The sequence below is a fragment of the Squalius cephalus genome, assembly GCF_949319135.1.
Source record: "Squalius cephalus genome assembly, chromosome: 1".
In the NCBI taxonomy this organism is placed as follows: domain Eukaryota; kingdom Metazoa; phylum Chordata; class Actinopteri; order Cypriniformes; family Leuciscidae; genus Squalius; species Squalius cephalus.
Window position 1 is genome coordinate 48661584 of NC_137122.1, and position 15446 is coordinate 48677029.

Genomic DNA, 15446 nt, shown 5'->3' on the forward strand with positions numbered 1-15446 from the left:
TCTTACTACTTGTATTCCTTTAGCTCAAAACAGTAGAGCATGGCGCTAGCAAAGGCAATGTCATGTGTTCGATTCCCAGGGAATGCGTACCCTTATAAAAACATTTGTAATATCCATAAATGTACTTTTTGTTCTAAAACTGTGGTATGTTTGCATCATCAACATGAGTAGCTTTCCTGTAGTTTAAACAGAAGAGCATAGCATTAACAATGCCAAGGCCATGGGTTCAAATCCCATGGAATGCATGCACCTATAAAAATTAATTCCTTGAATACAAAATTTACTTATGGGTCGAAACTGCGGTATGTTTGCATCATCAACACGAGTAGCATTGCTGTAGCTCAAACAGAAGAGCATAATGGTGCTAACACAGGGCTGCCAACCCTCACGCATTGAGCGTGAGACTCACGCAATTGACACTTTTCACACGCTCTCACGCCACACATCCATTTTCTCACGCACAGAAAAATTGCGGAGCAAAGAGGTAACCTACTTTTAATATTAAGCTAATTCTCAGCTCTTAGATTTCGTCAATTTTATTACGAAATTCAGACAAAAATACGTTTGGCGCTTGTAAATGTGACGTGACAGATCGCTGAGCGCCTCAGTTCAAGTGCACGTGAACCGATCATCTGAAATCATCCGAAAGTATACAAAATATCGACCAATTAGTGTTTTTCAACCACGGAAAGAGGTCAGTATAACAGCAGGAGAACAATTATGTCACATAACGTTACATTTACCTCAGGAAAGCCATTTAATGACCATAGCATGTTAACTGAATAGAAAAAATAGCTAGAGAGGAGATTTTGCTGAGCACTATATATTACATATTTATTATATTTTTACTTATGTCATTAATAATTGTTATTATAACAAAAACTGCATTTTTAACTTATTTTTAACCTTTAATAATACCAGCAGATTGGGCCCTCTATGTTTACAGCATTAGGTGAGATTATTTTTTTTAATAAAATTTAAAATAAACATGTATCCAAATTAGTCAATATTGAATCAAAATCGGAATCAAATCACAAGAATGGAATTGAAATCTTGAAATTTTTTGTCAAGCAATAATAAAAACTGTATCCTACCAGTCATTGTACAATGTAAACATTGTATCATGTTGTCACTAAACTAAACTTTTAAACTTTACTAAATGTTTTGACAATCACAATTACATACACCACCACCACCACCACCCCCCCCCCCACCCCCAAAAATCTCACTCCAAGCTAAACTCAAAAGTTGGCAGCCCTGCTAACATGGGTTCGATTCCCAGAGAATGCATGAATTGAAAAATAAATGTAGAGCTTGAATACAATGTAAGTCATTTAGGAAAAAGCGTCTTCTAAATACATAAATGTTAATGTTATGAAATAAGTACCACCATGAACGGTACTGGCAGTTTACAACTGTTGCTAGGTAATGACTTACTGTGTTATTAAAATATTTGCTGCACACCCAATAAAACAACACTTTCAACACTCACGTCAACTAAACAAACCAGTATCTGGCATCAAACAGATTTGGTCTGCACCAAAATCTCTAGTGTGAAGGCAGAATTAATTGGAGAAGCTGGTTGATTTAATTGGCGATTATAAAATTTGTTAATACAATACTCGTGCGACTGATGAAAAGTAATGAAAAGGTCAAATTAGGCACAAGCAGAAGTCTTTCAATGCTAAAATGTCTTGGGACGCAGCATTGAGTCCAGTGTTCATTTCCAGAAACCCTTGTTTTTCAGCACAGAAGTGGGGAAATAGTGGCGAATTAGAGAATCTTCATTCATCATGTTTTCATTATTTACAAGCTCAATTGGTTTCCCCTGCTTGAATATAGTTTGCAGGGTTTGGTTTTCCAAAGTTTTGTAGTGCAGTCAACATCATTAAGCTTTAATTTGCTTTACTTTATCTTTTCGTAGATGATGTTTAGGGGCGGATAAATATGAAATTGACAATACCACAACGATAGGCTGGAAACATAGTGCATTTAAATAATGATTCAGCAATCTGAATGAGTGTGCAGACTTTGAAATCCATGTATCAGTTATTTCGCTTACATACATTATCCTGCATAATTTGTCATATTTATTACATAATTTTAAAAATAACTGCCTCAAATAAAATAAAAAATAATTTCTTTCGAATTTTTCTTTTGCAATTTCTTCTGGCAAGGACCCTGTAAATTTTAGACCAATCAGATTGGAAATGTCTATATTTTTGTCATCACTTTTTGTGTGTTTGATGATAAGTGTCACAGTTTGTAGGCAGTCCATCATAGAAAATTACTGCACACATATAAGTAAAATTCTTCTACACACCACTTTAATGTAATTTCATTTTTCTTGCAGTTTGTCTGGAGTCCGTGGTTATTTGTGAAAGAGTCTTGATATGGATGATTCATTAGAGATCTATAATACATAAGTAGTTTGAACTCCTAGCTGCTCCATCCTCTTTCTACATGCGTCACTGTGTTGTTCAGACCACTGCAGTGAAACAAAGATCAGCTGACCTTTTATGTCAGTTCAAAATGGAGCTGAGAGGGACAATAGATTATCTCTGTCTGTTTTATTGCTTCTATGCAAATGGCTATGAACAATGACATAGAGCAGGTCCAGGAATAAATATAGAAATATAATTAGGGAACCATATGAAGCTATGAAATGGACTGTTGACGTCTAGCTTTGTGATTCTGTAGCAGATTTTTGCCATCTGACTGTATTTATATTCAAAACACTCCTTGAATAGAACAGAATATTCTTTGTTTTTAATGCTTAATCCATTTATCTGTCTATGAAAATCTTTATTACTCAAGGACTGCAGTGCAAAACGGCTAGCTAGGTCCAACTTTTTATTGCATGTTCGACCAGACTGAAAAAAAGTATTAAATTTTTACGCATGTTCTGAATGATAAATAGATTAGTGTTTACTGTATTGAAGTCATCAATTCTGTCAAACTGAAGCTGCAAATTGAACATATTTTAGAGTCTTTTATTGTCTTTGAGGTGGTATTTTTATGCATAATCATCCCAGACTATTTATGGTTGTTATGATGATCTGTATTTGTTTGAAACCAAGTAATATTGTGTTTATAGAGCTTATTGAGATGAAAATGTAGGATTTCTTAGTGGGAGACTCAAAAGCAAATTTCTCTCAATGGCTTTCCTTTTTATCCCACGTTGTTTTATAAGAGATTTTTTTTTTTTTACAATCCCAGATGTTTTGTCTGTGATGTTCTTATTAATTTTTGTCTGGTACACTGTCATAATCATGAGAAAATTAGTTTGTCATATTTTCACCATCTGAAAACATGCATTTATAAAACCACGAGCTTGCACAACAGATTAAGATATACTAGCCAGCCTATACAAAATGTACTTATATACTTGTAAAGGCATATTGCCGTAGTATGTGTGATATGAATCCTAGGATGGGAGTTTAAAGGATTGAAGTATTATTTCCTAGCTCTAAGTTTAAAGCTTTCATTGGCAGGCTGGCACTGCTGCACCCAGTGGACTGTTGACAGGCATCTCAGGTTCTGACTGATGAATGCCACCGTCACACCAGATGGCCTCCCTGCTGCACACCTTTCCTGAATATAGTAAGACAGAGAAATTCCATCAGTCTCCTTCGCTGCAGATCTGGTGGCCTAAATTGTCTCAATCTGAGAACTTTATGATGGCATTTAGTGCCACGTTAAAAGGGAAAAACTATGATTCAGAACAAATAATAACATAATAAGCCTTTTACCAGGATAAAGTGTAACATTTTAAAATTAAAGTAGTAATATGTTTAAACCCTAACAAATCTGTTTTTTATCTAGGGTCGTCAGTTTCTGTAATCAGTGGTAAAAAATGAATTTGGTCTTCCACTGTCTTAGTACATTGCCATGTGTAGTGTTTTTATAATTGTTTTTCTTAGTCAGTCCTCTTGAATGTCATTGTTTTGGCAGTAGATAATGTTTATGACAAGGTAAATGTGAGATTGGTTCTCCTTGGTCATTGTTTTTGTACTGAGATTTAGAATAATGTCCCATTTGACATTACTTTCCTTGCAACTTTATTGTCAAAATACTGAAACTTCTGATGTCGCAGCCAGAAGGTACATTAATCAGAACTTGAGTTCATCTGTGAACAAGTCTGGGCCATATTTTACTAGTCTGTAATGAATAAGTGGCAGGCATGCAGAATGTCCACTAAAGCAAAGTTCCAAAACAAAAAAATCGGTAACACTTTATTTTACGGTTCAATTCTCACTATTATCTAGTTGCTTATTAACATGCATATTACTAGGAAATTGGCTATTTTTAAAGCACATATCAATGCCTTATTCCGCATGAGCATATTCTACATCCCTTAATCCTACCTTATACCTATAAATACTGCGCCAAATACCAAATAATCACATTTAAAACTTTAAAATCCAGTATCCAATGAAACAAAACCATTGGCTGGATTTGAAAGCACTCAAAACTGCAGGACAAGGTCACCATGACTTTAAGACACATTTCCTAGTACTTACAATCAGTGGCTGATTAACAGAAATTACCTGGTGTATGTAACCATAGTAACCTAAAATACTACTGTGATAGTGTGGTGAGACACGGACAAATACAAATGTACCACTTTCCCTCTGGCTATTTGTTATTACTCTGATTGATTAACTGAGTTCTTTCCCCTTTATCCAATTTCCTGTTTATAAGACGTCTGCTTCAATAATAAATGGAGGGATATTAGTATAGAAACTTACTTTGCTCTGAGAGTTCTTCATAACACTTAACTTCATAATTGTGCTTCATAACAATTATAGTTTGTAACATTATTCTGTATCCCTCTTACTGAGCCAAACATACAGTAGTCATATGGCTATTCTGGTCATCTGTTACCCTGAAAAACAAAGGCAAAAACCTTTAGACATTCATGATCATGCCTCTGATCCTAGGCAACAAACCTGAATCCAATTTAGTCAACAAAAATGCATTTATTTGGACTGTGTTGTTCTTGCAGGCCGCGCACAGAATCTAATCTCGTAGCGAAGCGAGCATTCAAACGTCAACCATACGACGAGAATGAAATCATTGTGTGTTTCCTCTCAGCAGTCAATCATGGATCAATGCGCGCTCATGCTGCTTTTGGCTGCACAAGTGGCATAGACACGGAGAGATCTGGCAGACGACGTTAACTGGTTTCAGGCAAGAGGAAATAGAATAGTAAATTAACTTAATTTTTCTTTTTTTTTTGCCAATATACCTTTATGATTTCTTATGTTTTTTTGGTTGACTGTGTTTGTCTTGATATTTGCTTTGCCTAGATGCTCCTCAGAGACACAGAGGAGAGATTTGCTTTATCTTGCCGTGCACAGAGTCACAGGTCTGTGTGAGTTCAACGCAGTGGACTCTCTATCTCTCTCACACATAGAGGGACACACAGAGAGAAGCTTCCTTTGGAGATAAAGCATTCATATGCAGCTAAACTATTATATTTATCTTCTGACTAGACCAGGACACCTATAGTTGAGTAATGAGGGGAGATATCTAAAGAAAACCAGAGAGAAAGGGTGAAAAAGTGAGTGTGTATGTGTGATTGTGGGTTATAGACATGAATAGCACTTTTGGCTTTGTGGATTCTTAGAAATTAAACTTCTCTAAAACACACTCCAGTGTTGGGGGTAATGTATTACAAATAACGCGAGTTACATAATCAGATTACTTTTTCAAGTAACTAGTAAAGTAACACATTACTTTTACATTTATATCTGAGTTGCATTTTCAAATAAGTAACGCTAGTTACTTTTTCCCATTTATTGACCAACAGGTCTCCAGTCCTGTCATGTTGAGAGAAATCATGAATAAGCACAGAGGTGTTTGAGTGGTGTGTGAGCATGATGGTTATTGTAGTTCTAGACTAAATTTGAACATGCATTTACTCATCTCACCTGCACATAAACACATTCAGTATTCCTCAAAATGAAGAAACAGTGAAATGCAAATATTACGCAAACGAGCATCAAGTAAATGTTAAATTATACATATGTAGGGGAGCGCGGGGCACAATGTAACGCGGGGCTAGTTGTAACACGCTTGTTTTAAATACTTCCGCACATGCTTGGATGACGAAACTTTGTGTATTTACTAGTTGCCATATCAACACTATAGAAAAAAAAAATCCGCCAATATTTTTTTTTTTTTTGGAAGATATCCATAGACATTTATTAAACCATAGCAAAAGTAAATTTCTTACTTAAGTTACTTTTCCATCTCTATTTTTTGTGTTTATTTAAAATAAAACAAATCTGATATTATTTTAATCTCCAAGATGTTATTTAACAGTTGAGATAGTTATTTAATGCTTCGCTAACTAGCAGAAGACACTAGCCGGGTTTAAATCCCAGTTGTGCAGGCGGGGGCATGTTGTCACACTGCGTTACAATGTGCCCCTATTAGAAATATGCTATTATATTCTATATTTTTATTAATTTTATTGAGAAAACGTGAGAAAAAGGTGAATAAAGACTGAGAGTCAATGTTCAGAAATAACTAATTATTTATTTGTTTTGAACAATGTTGTATAGCTGTGTTTTCCTGTGTCTGTAGTCAAAGCTCAAAAATGAGTTTATATTTAATTATTAAAAATTGCCATTATTTTATATGAAAAAGTTTTTTAATTGTATTATATTTAGAAAATATTTTAGTTTGTTTTGTATATTTTTTTAATTAGATCAGATAACATTTTAAGCTGTCATATGTTATGTTACAATGTGCCCCACGACATGTTACAATGTACCCCACCTATGGGGCATGTTGTCACATTTCACTTCCATTCTTTCGGGGTATATCAAGAAAAAAGTATATACTGTATTAATAAAACAAAAACACATAATTGGAGTAGACATGTGGGAAATTAATGTGGGAAAAAAATAAATACTCTGAACCATAAGTAGATTTACACAAACTGAGAAAGTCAAAAAGCGTTACTTTGTGCCCCGCTCTCCCCTACTTTATGGGCCCTATCATACACTCGGCGCAATGCAGCGACAGGCGCAAGTGTTTTTTGCTAGTTTCAGCCTGACGCAGTTATCATTTTCACGTCCTGCTGCACGTTGTTTAAATAGCAAATGCACTTGCGCCCATTTGTGCGCCTATGGGCTGCTGGTCTGAAAACGAGGTGTGTTCAAGCGCATTGTTGGCACGTTGCTATTTTGAGGCAACAAAAATAGACTGACCAAACCAACTGAAACCTGGTCTAAAGTCAATGGCGCAGTATTTATTTTGTTATTTAAAGAGCGCGTTAGTAATGTGCGCCTATAGGCGGGTCCACAATGCGCGTACACTCTGCTGTACACAATGTAAATGATTATTGTGTACATAAAGATATGGTGGAATCCGGCTTGTCCCGTAGATGGTCCGCTTGCGCGCTTTAACCTCGCGCATAAGCAGATCTGTTTGCGACCGGTGTTCGGTCTTTCTGCTTGCAAATTCCGCCATGTAAAATAGCGAATCCGCCATGGCGTGAGCGCAACTGGCTTTTAAAGGGAATGGGATATGGGATTATATATATTTATATATATATATAAATAATACATAACTGCCTTGATATTTTAGGTTTCAGGTTCATATTTGGGGGTCACTGAAAACCCCTGCCATAGATGTGACAGCACTCGGACAAATGTTGTTGTATTTACCTACAATAATCAGCCACCATTGGCTAAAAAATCTGTCAGAATCAATAACCTTATAAGCAATCTACTGACAGCTTTGGATGTTTGGCAAACTCTAGTCATCCTGTCAGGGTTTCATCTTCAATTGAAATGAGTCACTACTGATACAAGATAATTAAAGCCATTTAAAAGTCTTTAGAACTGCAATCAAGGTGAAGACTCAAAGAAATGTAGTTCAAAGACGCAGATCTTTATAGTGATAAATATTGAGGTCGATCCTGTCAAAATGTTCTGACTCCCTGCGGTGCCATTGCAGACTTCAAGATTCAGATTTGCTGTCTGAGCTCCAGAGATCTAGTTATATAAAAATAGGCTTGTAATGTTGTAATGGGACAAGCTTAGAAATACCTAACAACTGTTCTTTTGTCTTACACCTTGTAGGCTATTTTATTTATTTATTTATTTTTAATGCAATGGTCATTCAATGACACTAGCATTCAAGCATAGTGATTTTTAGAGCAGTTAAAGAGGTCAGCGAACAGGTGGAATAAACCGGAACGTATTCCGTTTACAGGCTTACCCTACTTTCCCAATGCTTTTGTCTGAAGGACATCACTGTGTAACACTGAAAGTCTCTCGCAGGAAACGGCTCAATATGAATATCCTCTGGTGGTATCAGTTGGCCTTCATCTTCTAGAGAAAAACTCGGTCAAGTTTAGATTCAGTCACCATTTACTATTTCTGAAATGATAAATGCTTTAATACACACTATAAATATCAACTGTCTAAGCTCTGCTGTTTATCTGAGATGTTTGCAATCTTTCTCTTGTGGAAAAACCTTTTATAACCAAATGTCATGTTCAGGCAGTCAGATATTGGCAAGTTTGGGATTTTTGACAATTTAGTTGGTAGTGTAATCTTATATTTTTGTCACATCCTCCATCTGGAGTGCCCATGAGCTCCTCCAGAGGGCACTCCTTTTGTCACTGTGTTAATATTAAGTACTACATTCCCCACAATCCTTTGCCTGGACTCATTATGCCTTCATTCAGTACACCTGTGTATTGTTACCTTGTTTGTTCTGGCTGTATGGTGTCCTCCCATGCATTTTTTGTGTTGTCTTGCTAAAATGTAACCACTCTGTCTTAACTCCTGTATTCTTGTCCTGGATCCTGTGTTCTTGTCTTCTGCGTGCGTCAGTGTGTGAAGTGATTTGAGGCTTTCGGAAGCATTTGAGGCTTTCATCAAATTGTGCTTAAAAAAGGTTCATTACTGGAAGCTTTGCGCATTAGTGACACCTAGTGGTCACACTTGTTTTCTCCACCATGTTTAAAAAAATCACCCAGAGCAGAAAAAGCATGTGACTAAACAAAGCTTCGGAAGTCCGTGACATAGTGTGGGATCAATACAGTTCTGTCTAATCTCATCTAAATTAATTTGTGCCAATGAGACCACAACTCGTGTCATGTGTAGCCTGGTCAACGGATTCACATATTGATCAACAATATAAAAAATACAAGAATGTGATCATAATTATAGTATGTGATCATAATTATAGTAGGCTAATTGTAATTGGAAAAATATTTTGGGTGTTCTGTTTAAAAAATATATAAATTATGTTATAGGGAAGTGTATAGTGTTAAATCATTTAAATAATGCGAAGCGCCAATTCTTTTCAAACCGTGCAGCTGTCCCGACCTTCCGATACTTCATGACGTTCGAAGCTTCAAACGTCATCAATCACATGGTATTGTCATTTCGATACAAGCATCGGTACAGTGTGCGATACAATAGTGCTTAGAAAACTGCGTTGGAGCCCCGGTAATGCTATCAACCGTCCCATCACTAGTTGTGTGTATTTTACCCTGTTTGGATGATCTTGATCTCAGTTTGGACCTTTGCCTGCTTTTGACTACTTTTTTGGATTACCCTTAATAAAGACTGCCTTTAGAACTTCAGCCAAGTCTCAAAATGGTATAATTGTTGTGCATGGATGATTGGGCATGCAACCTCAAAGTCAAAACATGTTTTGCCTTAATAGTATTGAAGAATGTAGTTATGGGTGATATACTGTATATAGGCAATTACTTTTTAATTGCCATGCAAAGTTTTTATTGTAAACTCATTTGCAGGGTGTGCTTTATTTGTGCTACATTAAGCACAATTAAATAACTTTTATAAAGCAAATAGTTACGGCTCTATAATTTCATTGGATGAACTGCATTCACAGTTGTTTTGAACAGTCATTATAACAGTACAAAACACACTTTTGACTGAATATCATTTTGATTCTATATTTATGTTATGCTGTTGTTTATTCAGATGCTGGTGATGATGATTATTATTATATTAATATAAACTTATATTAAATATAATATTATTATTTAGTAGTATATAATAATAAAATCAATATAATTATTATTATTAATTAGGATTATATATTTTTTGTATAATGAATATATACAGTAACATATAATTATTAACAGTCAATAGTACACAGAACACACCTGTGACAATATAATATTCAAAAATAATGCATAAAGTTATGTTGTCAGATGATGATGACGATGTTTATTATTACTATATAAATATATAAAATTATATAAAATATAATGATATTAAATAGTATGGTAAAGTAATATTCCATTATATTTAATTTAGGTTTCTTATAATAATAATTATTATCATATTATTATTGTTACTATTAATTATTGCATTTAGACAATGTTTTTGGTTTTATACCATTATGAAATCTTGATGCAAATTTTGTTTTTAACAGCCAAGAGCCATATGGAGAAATGATGTCAAGCTCTGACTTTCCTGTGTTTCTGATAGGGTGACGGTTCTACCTTCCTTCAGCTGGGCTCTTCCATCGAGCAGCAGATCAATGGGATGTTCAAGATGATGGAGGAGTACAACTGGGACAGTTTTGTGGTGGTGACCAGCCTGTACCCAGGATACAACACCTACGTGGACTACATCCGCTCTTTTATCGATACATCTTACTTCCTCTGGGAGTTGCAGGACGTCTTGACGTTTGACATGTCGGCCGACGGCATGAACGACCTCCGTGCCCACCGATTGCTTCAGCAGATCGACGCGCAGGTGCTGCTGGTTTACTGCTCGCATGATGAGGCCCAGTACCTGTTCACCATGGCCAGGGAAGTGGGTTTGGTTGGTCCGGGGTATATCTGGTTTATCCCCAGCCTTGCAGTGGGAAACCCCAATATATCACCTCCAGACAGCTTCCCAATTGGATTGATCAGCATTATCTCAGATCGCTGGAAGATGAGCTTGAGACACAGAGTCAGAGATGGTGTAGCCATCGTCGTGAAAGGAGTGGAGAGCTTCCGCAAGCAGAGAGGGTTTATTCCTGACGGACACATGGATTGTCTGAGTCCGGTTCGGCCATCCACCAATGACAGTCTCTACAGGTGAGTTTTCAGAGTTTTATTTTGGTGGAGATATTACCCTTAACCTTTAGGATCATACATTCAAAAACCAGGGATGCAATGGTAGGCCTATTAGGGGCCCTATTTTAACGATCTAAGTGCATGGTCTAAAGAGCACAGAGCAAGTGCACTTAGGGCGTGTCTGAATCCACTTTTGCTAGTTTAATCATGGGGAAAGTGGTTGGCACATCCGACGCATGGTCTAAATGGGTTGTCTCTATTCTCTTTATGAGTAATGGGTGTGTTTTGGGTGTAACGTGCAATAAATCAGAGTCTCATCTCCCATTTTTTACATGGCGGAATTTGTAAGCGTAAAGACTGAATGCTTCTCCGGAGAGGAAACGGATCTGCTCATGCGCGAGGTTAAAGCGTGTGAGCAGACCATCTACGGGTAATAAGCAGAGTGGACACACGTTGTGGACCCGCCTATAGGCGCACATTACTAACGCGATCTTTAAATAACAAAAAAAATATATATAATCCTGCGCCATTGACTTTAGACCAGGTTTCAGTTGGTCAATGGCGCAGTCTATTTCAGTTGCCTCAAAATAGCAATGCGCCAACAATGCACCCGAACACACCCGTTTTCAGACCAGCAGCCCACGGGTGCAAATGCATTTGCTGTTTAAACAACGTGGCGCAGGATGTTAACAGGACGTCAGGCCGAAACTAGCAAAAAACATTTGCGTCGCTCCTGGCGCTGCATTGTGCTGGGCCTGGGTGTATGATAAGGCCCTAAAAGTCTATCTATAATACCGGTAATGATCTTCATGTTATGGCTGATAGTGAGCCTACGTTCTGACGTACAACCCAGACGTACATCTGCGCTGTTACACTATTTTGAACTCACTCGGAGGCCCAAATTGAAGAAAATGAATAGTTGAATAAAGTCGTTATTTTTGTTTGTTTTTGCGCACAAAAAGTATTCTCGTCGTTTGATAAACTTATGGTTGAGCCACTGTAGTCACTTGGACTATTTTAAACATTGTCTTTACTAACTTTCTGGGCCGGCAAGTTTCAATAACATGTCAGCCTATGGAGGAGTGATCCAGCTCTCAGATTTCATCAAAAATATCTTATTTTGTGTTCCGAAGATGAACGAAAGTCTTACGGGGTTGAAACAACATGAGGGTGAGTAATTACTGACAGAATTTTCATTTTTGAGTGAACTAACCCTTTAAAGTCCATCAGAAATAGGACTCTATATGAATACCTTTGACATGATATTTTAATGTACTTTGATTTGGGACCCACTAATCCTAATACCGCTTGCTGTATAGATGGGATAGGAAGTAAATTGAGATGCAGCCATGGTATAGGAGAGATTTTTGGGGAACAACAGATAGGGGGGTAATGGGGAAATCCATGTGTACAATTGTGGTATGTTGTGAAATCTACTATAAGGTTACAAAAACTCCTGACCCAACGGGGTCGCATAAGCAAAGTTAAGGTTGATGGATATAAAGTGACAGGAAAGTTTGAACTTCTGCCAACAGTTTTCTGTAGCAGGGCCAAAAACCAGGGTGCTCACTTTGCTGCACATTGCCCAGTCTGTGCCATCCGGATTTAGATACAGGGATCAGAGCGAAGATATAACGTGTGATGTGCCCTTTCTTGCCAGGGCTGCCCAAAAGAGCAATCTGGTGCCATCTGTGCCAGGGAACACAACAAATCCTATTTCGTCAGAAAATGTTTTAATCATCCAAAGGGGGCCAGAGTTTGAGCGGACGTAACAGATAGAGGTACTCCGTGTTTGGTGCAGCCCAAGGTCATTGGCTTGTAAATCATGCGGGAGATCTGTGAACGTGTGTGTGCATTGCTGTGAGATACCACAAGCGCTTTTTATACCAGTATCAAAGGATGAGTTTACTCACCTTCATGTCGTTCTGAACCTGTATGTTATTTTTTCTGTAGAGCACATAAGTAGAATTTTTCCTCAAGTTCATATAATGAAAAAATAACTTTTTTTTTGTTCAAGTGAAAATATCAAAAAATCCTAAGTGAAATTAGATACGTGTACTATACTTAAGAAGCAACACTGCACCGCTCAACATATATGTCTGTGATTGGCCATTGTGTTGACGCGCTCAACATGTATGTCTGTGATTGGCTACCATGATAAACTCTTCAAAAACATGTTGTCTTTGACGCTCTTCATCGAGCGCCAACACAGATACACACGGGAGTGTTTGAAAGCGGCGTCTATCAGCGGATCCGTCTATTAGTGGATATACACTCACCTAAAGGATTATTAGGAACACCTGTTCAATTTCTCATTAATGCAATTATATAATCAACCAATCACATGGCAGTTGCTTCAATGCATTTAGGGGTGTGGTCCTGGTCAAGACAATCTCCTGAACTCCAAACTGAATGTCAGAATGGGAAAGAAAGGTGATTTAAGCAATTTTGAGCGTGGCATGGTTGTTGGTGCCAGACGGGCCGGTCTGAGTATTTCACAATCTGCTCAGTTACTGGGATTTTCACGCACAACCATTTCTAGGGTTTACAAAGAATGGTGTGAAAAGGGAAAAACATCCAGTATGCGGCAGTCCTGTGGGCGAAAATGCCTTGTTGATGCTAGAAGTCAGAGGAGAATGGGCCGACTGATTCAAGCTGATAGAAGAGCAACTTTGACTGAAATAACCACTCGTTACAACCGAGGTATGCAGCAAAGCATTTGTGAAGCCACAACACGCACAACCTTGAGGCGGATGGGCTACAACAGCAGAAGACCCCACCGGGTACCACTCATCTCCACTACAAATAGGAAAAAGAGGCTACAATTTGCACGAGCTCACCAAAATTGGACAGTTGAAGACTGGAAAAATGTTGCCTGGTCTGATGAGTCTCGATTTCTGTTGAGACATTCAGATGGTAGAGTCAGAATTTGGCGTAAACAGAATGAGAACATGGATCCATCATGCCTTGTTACCACTGTGCAGGCTGGTGGTGGTGGTGTAATGGTGTGGGGGATGTTTTCTTGGCACACTTTAGGCCCCTTAGTGCCAATTGGGCATCGTTTAAATGCCACGGCCTACCTGAGCATTGTTTCTGACAATGTCCATCCCTTTATGACCACCATGTACCCATCCTCTGATGGCTACTTCCAGCAGGATAATGCACCATGTCACAAAGCTCGAATCATTTCAAATTGGACATGAAATTGGAATTCTTGAACATGACAATGAGTTCACTGTACTAAAATGGCCCCCACAGTCACCAGATCTCAACCCAATAGAGCATCTTTGGGATGTGGTGGAACGGGAGCTTCGTGCCCTGGATGTGCATCCCACAAATCTCCATCAACTGCAAGATGCTATCCTATCAATATGGGCCAACATTTCTAAAGAATGCTTTCAGCACCTTGTTGAATCAATGCCACGTAGAATTAAGGCAGTTCTGAAGGCAAAAGGGGGTCAAACACAGTATTAGTATGGTATTCCTAATAATCCTTTAGGTGAGTGTATTAGAGATCCTCTGACAGAAGCCTGCATTTAAACGCTCCCGTGTGTATCTGTGTAAGCAATCGATGAGGAGCGTCAAAGATGTCATTGTTGATCATTGTAGGTGTAGACAATCACTGACATATATGTTGAGCGCGTCAACACAATGGCCAATCAGAGCAGCGCTCAAAATGCTGGTATCGTTGCATTTAAAAATTTCTGTACACCTTGGTACCGAAGTCGGTACTTTTTGACAACTCTAGGTTGTTGTAAATGGTTTATCCGTGCACATCTTTTTTTTCATTTTTTTTTCATGTGCCCTCGTAATCTTTAATCAAAGTAACTTCGTTGAAAAAAATCCTAAAAAAAAAATAAATCTAAAATTACAAGAATAAAGTTGTAGCATTTCAAGAAAAAGTAAAAAAAATTCGAGAATAAAGTCAAAATATTTTGAGAGTAAAGTTTTTTTTTTTTTTTTTAAATTGCATTGGGTTTCAGGGCTTCCGTAGATTTCAGTGGTGATTCAGTGGTAAATGTGAAATTTCATCGTAAGCTTGGTGAACAGAATTTTTTTTTTTTTCCCCCATTCAAAAAGAGAGGAGCTGTACTGAGATAGCTGCCCGAGAGGCATTTCAAAGATGACCACCGACTGAAATGACTTGCCTTAAAGGGACTTTGTATTTGAGTTGCTATGGAGAGTGTTCTAAATCATTCACATGAGGTTACATGACGGTTAGCATACTGTCTTAGAAACAGCCGCCTTTGTAGGCAGCGAGGCAGCTCACTAGTTTTTAGAACAGAGCTGAACACCGTAACATTCCCCCTGGTAGAATGACTTCTTGACAATATAATCTTGCTTTTGAGGGGATTTATTTTCTCGTTACTCATTC

At 37.7% G+C, this 15446-nt stretch overlaps 1 protein-coding gene across 1 annotated transcript in view; it reads left to right on the forward strand.

The window, feature by feature from the left end:
• The window catches only part of grin2ca (glutamate receptor, ionotropic, N-methyl D-aspartate 2Ca), a 68712-nt gene that overhangs the window by 22165 nt on the left and 31101 nt on the right, over window positions 1-15446 (forward strand). Inside the window, exon 4 of the mRNA XM_079894620.1 lies at window positions 10494-11092. Coding sequence (XP_079750746.1) covers window positions 10494-11092 — 599 coding nt within the window. The remainder of the gene's footprint in view (window positions 1-10493; window positions 11093-15446) is intronic.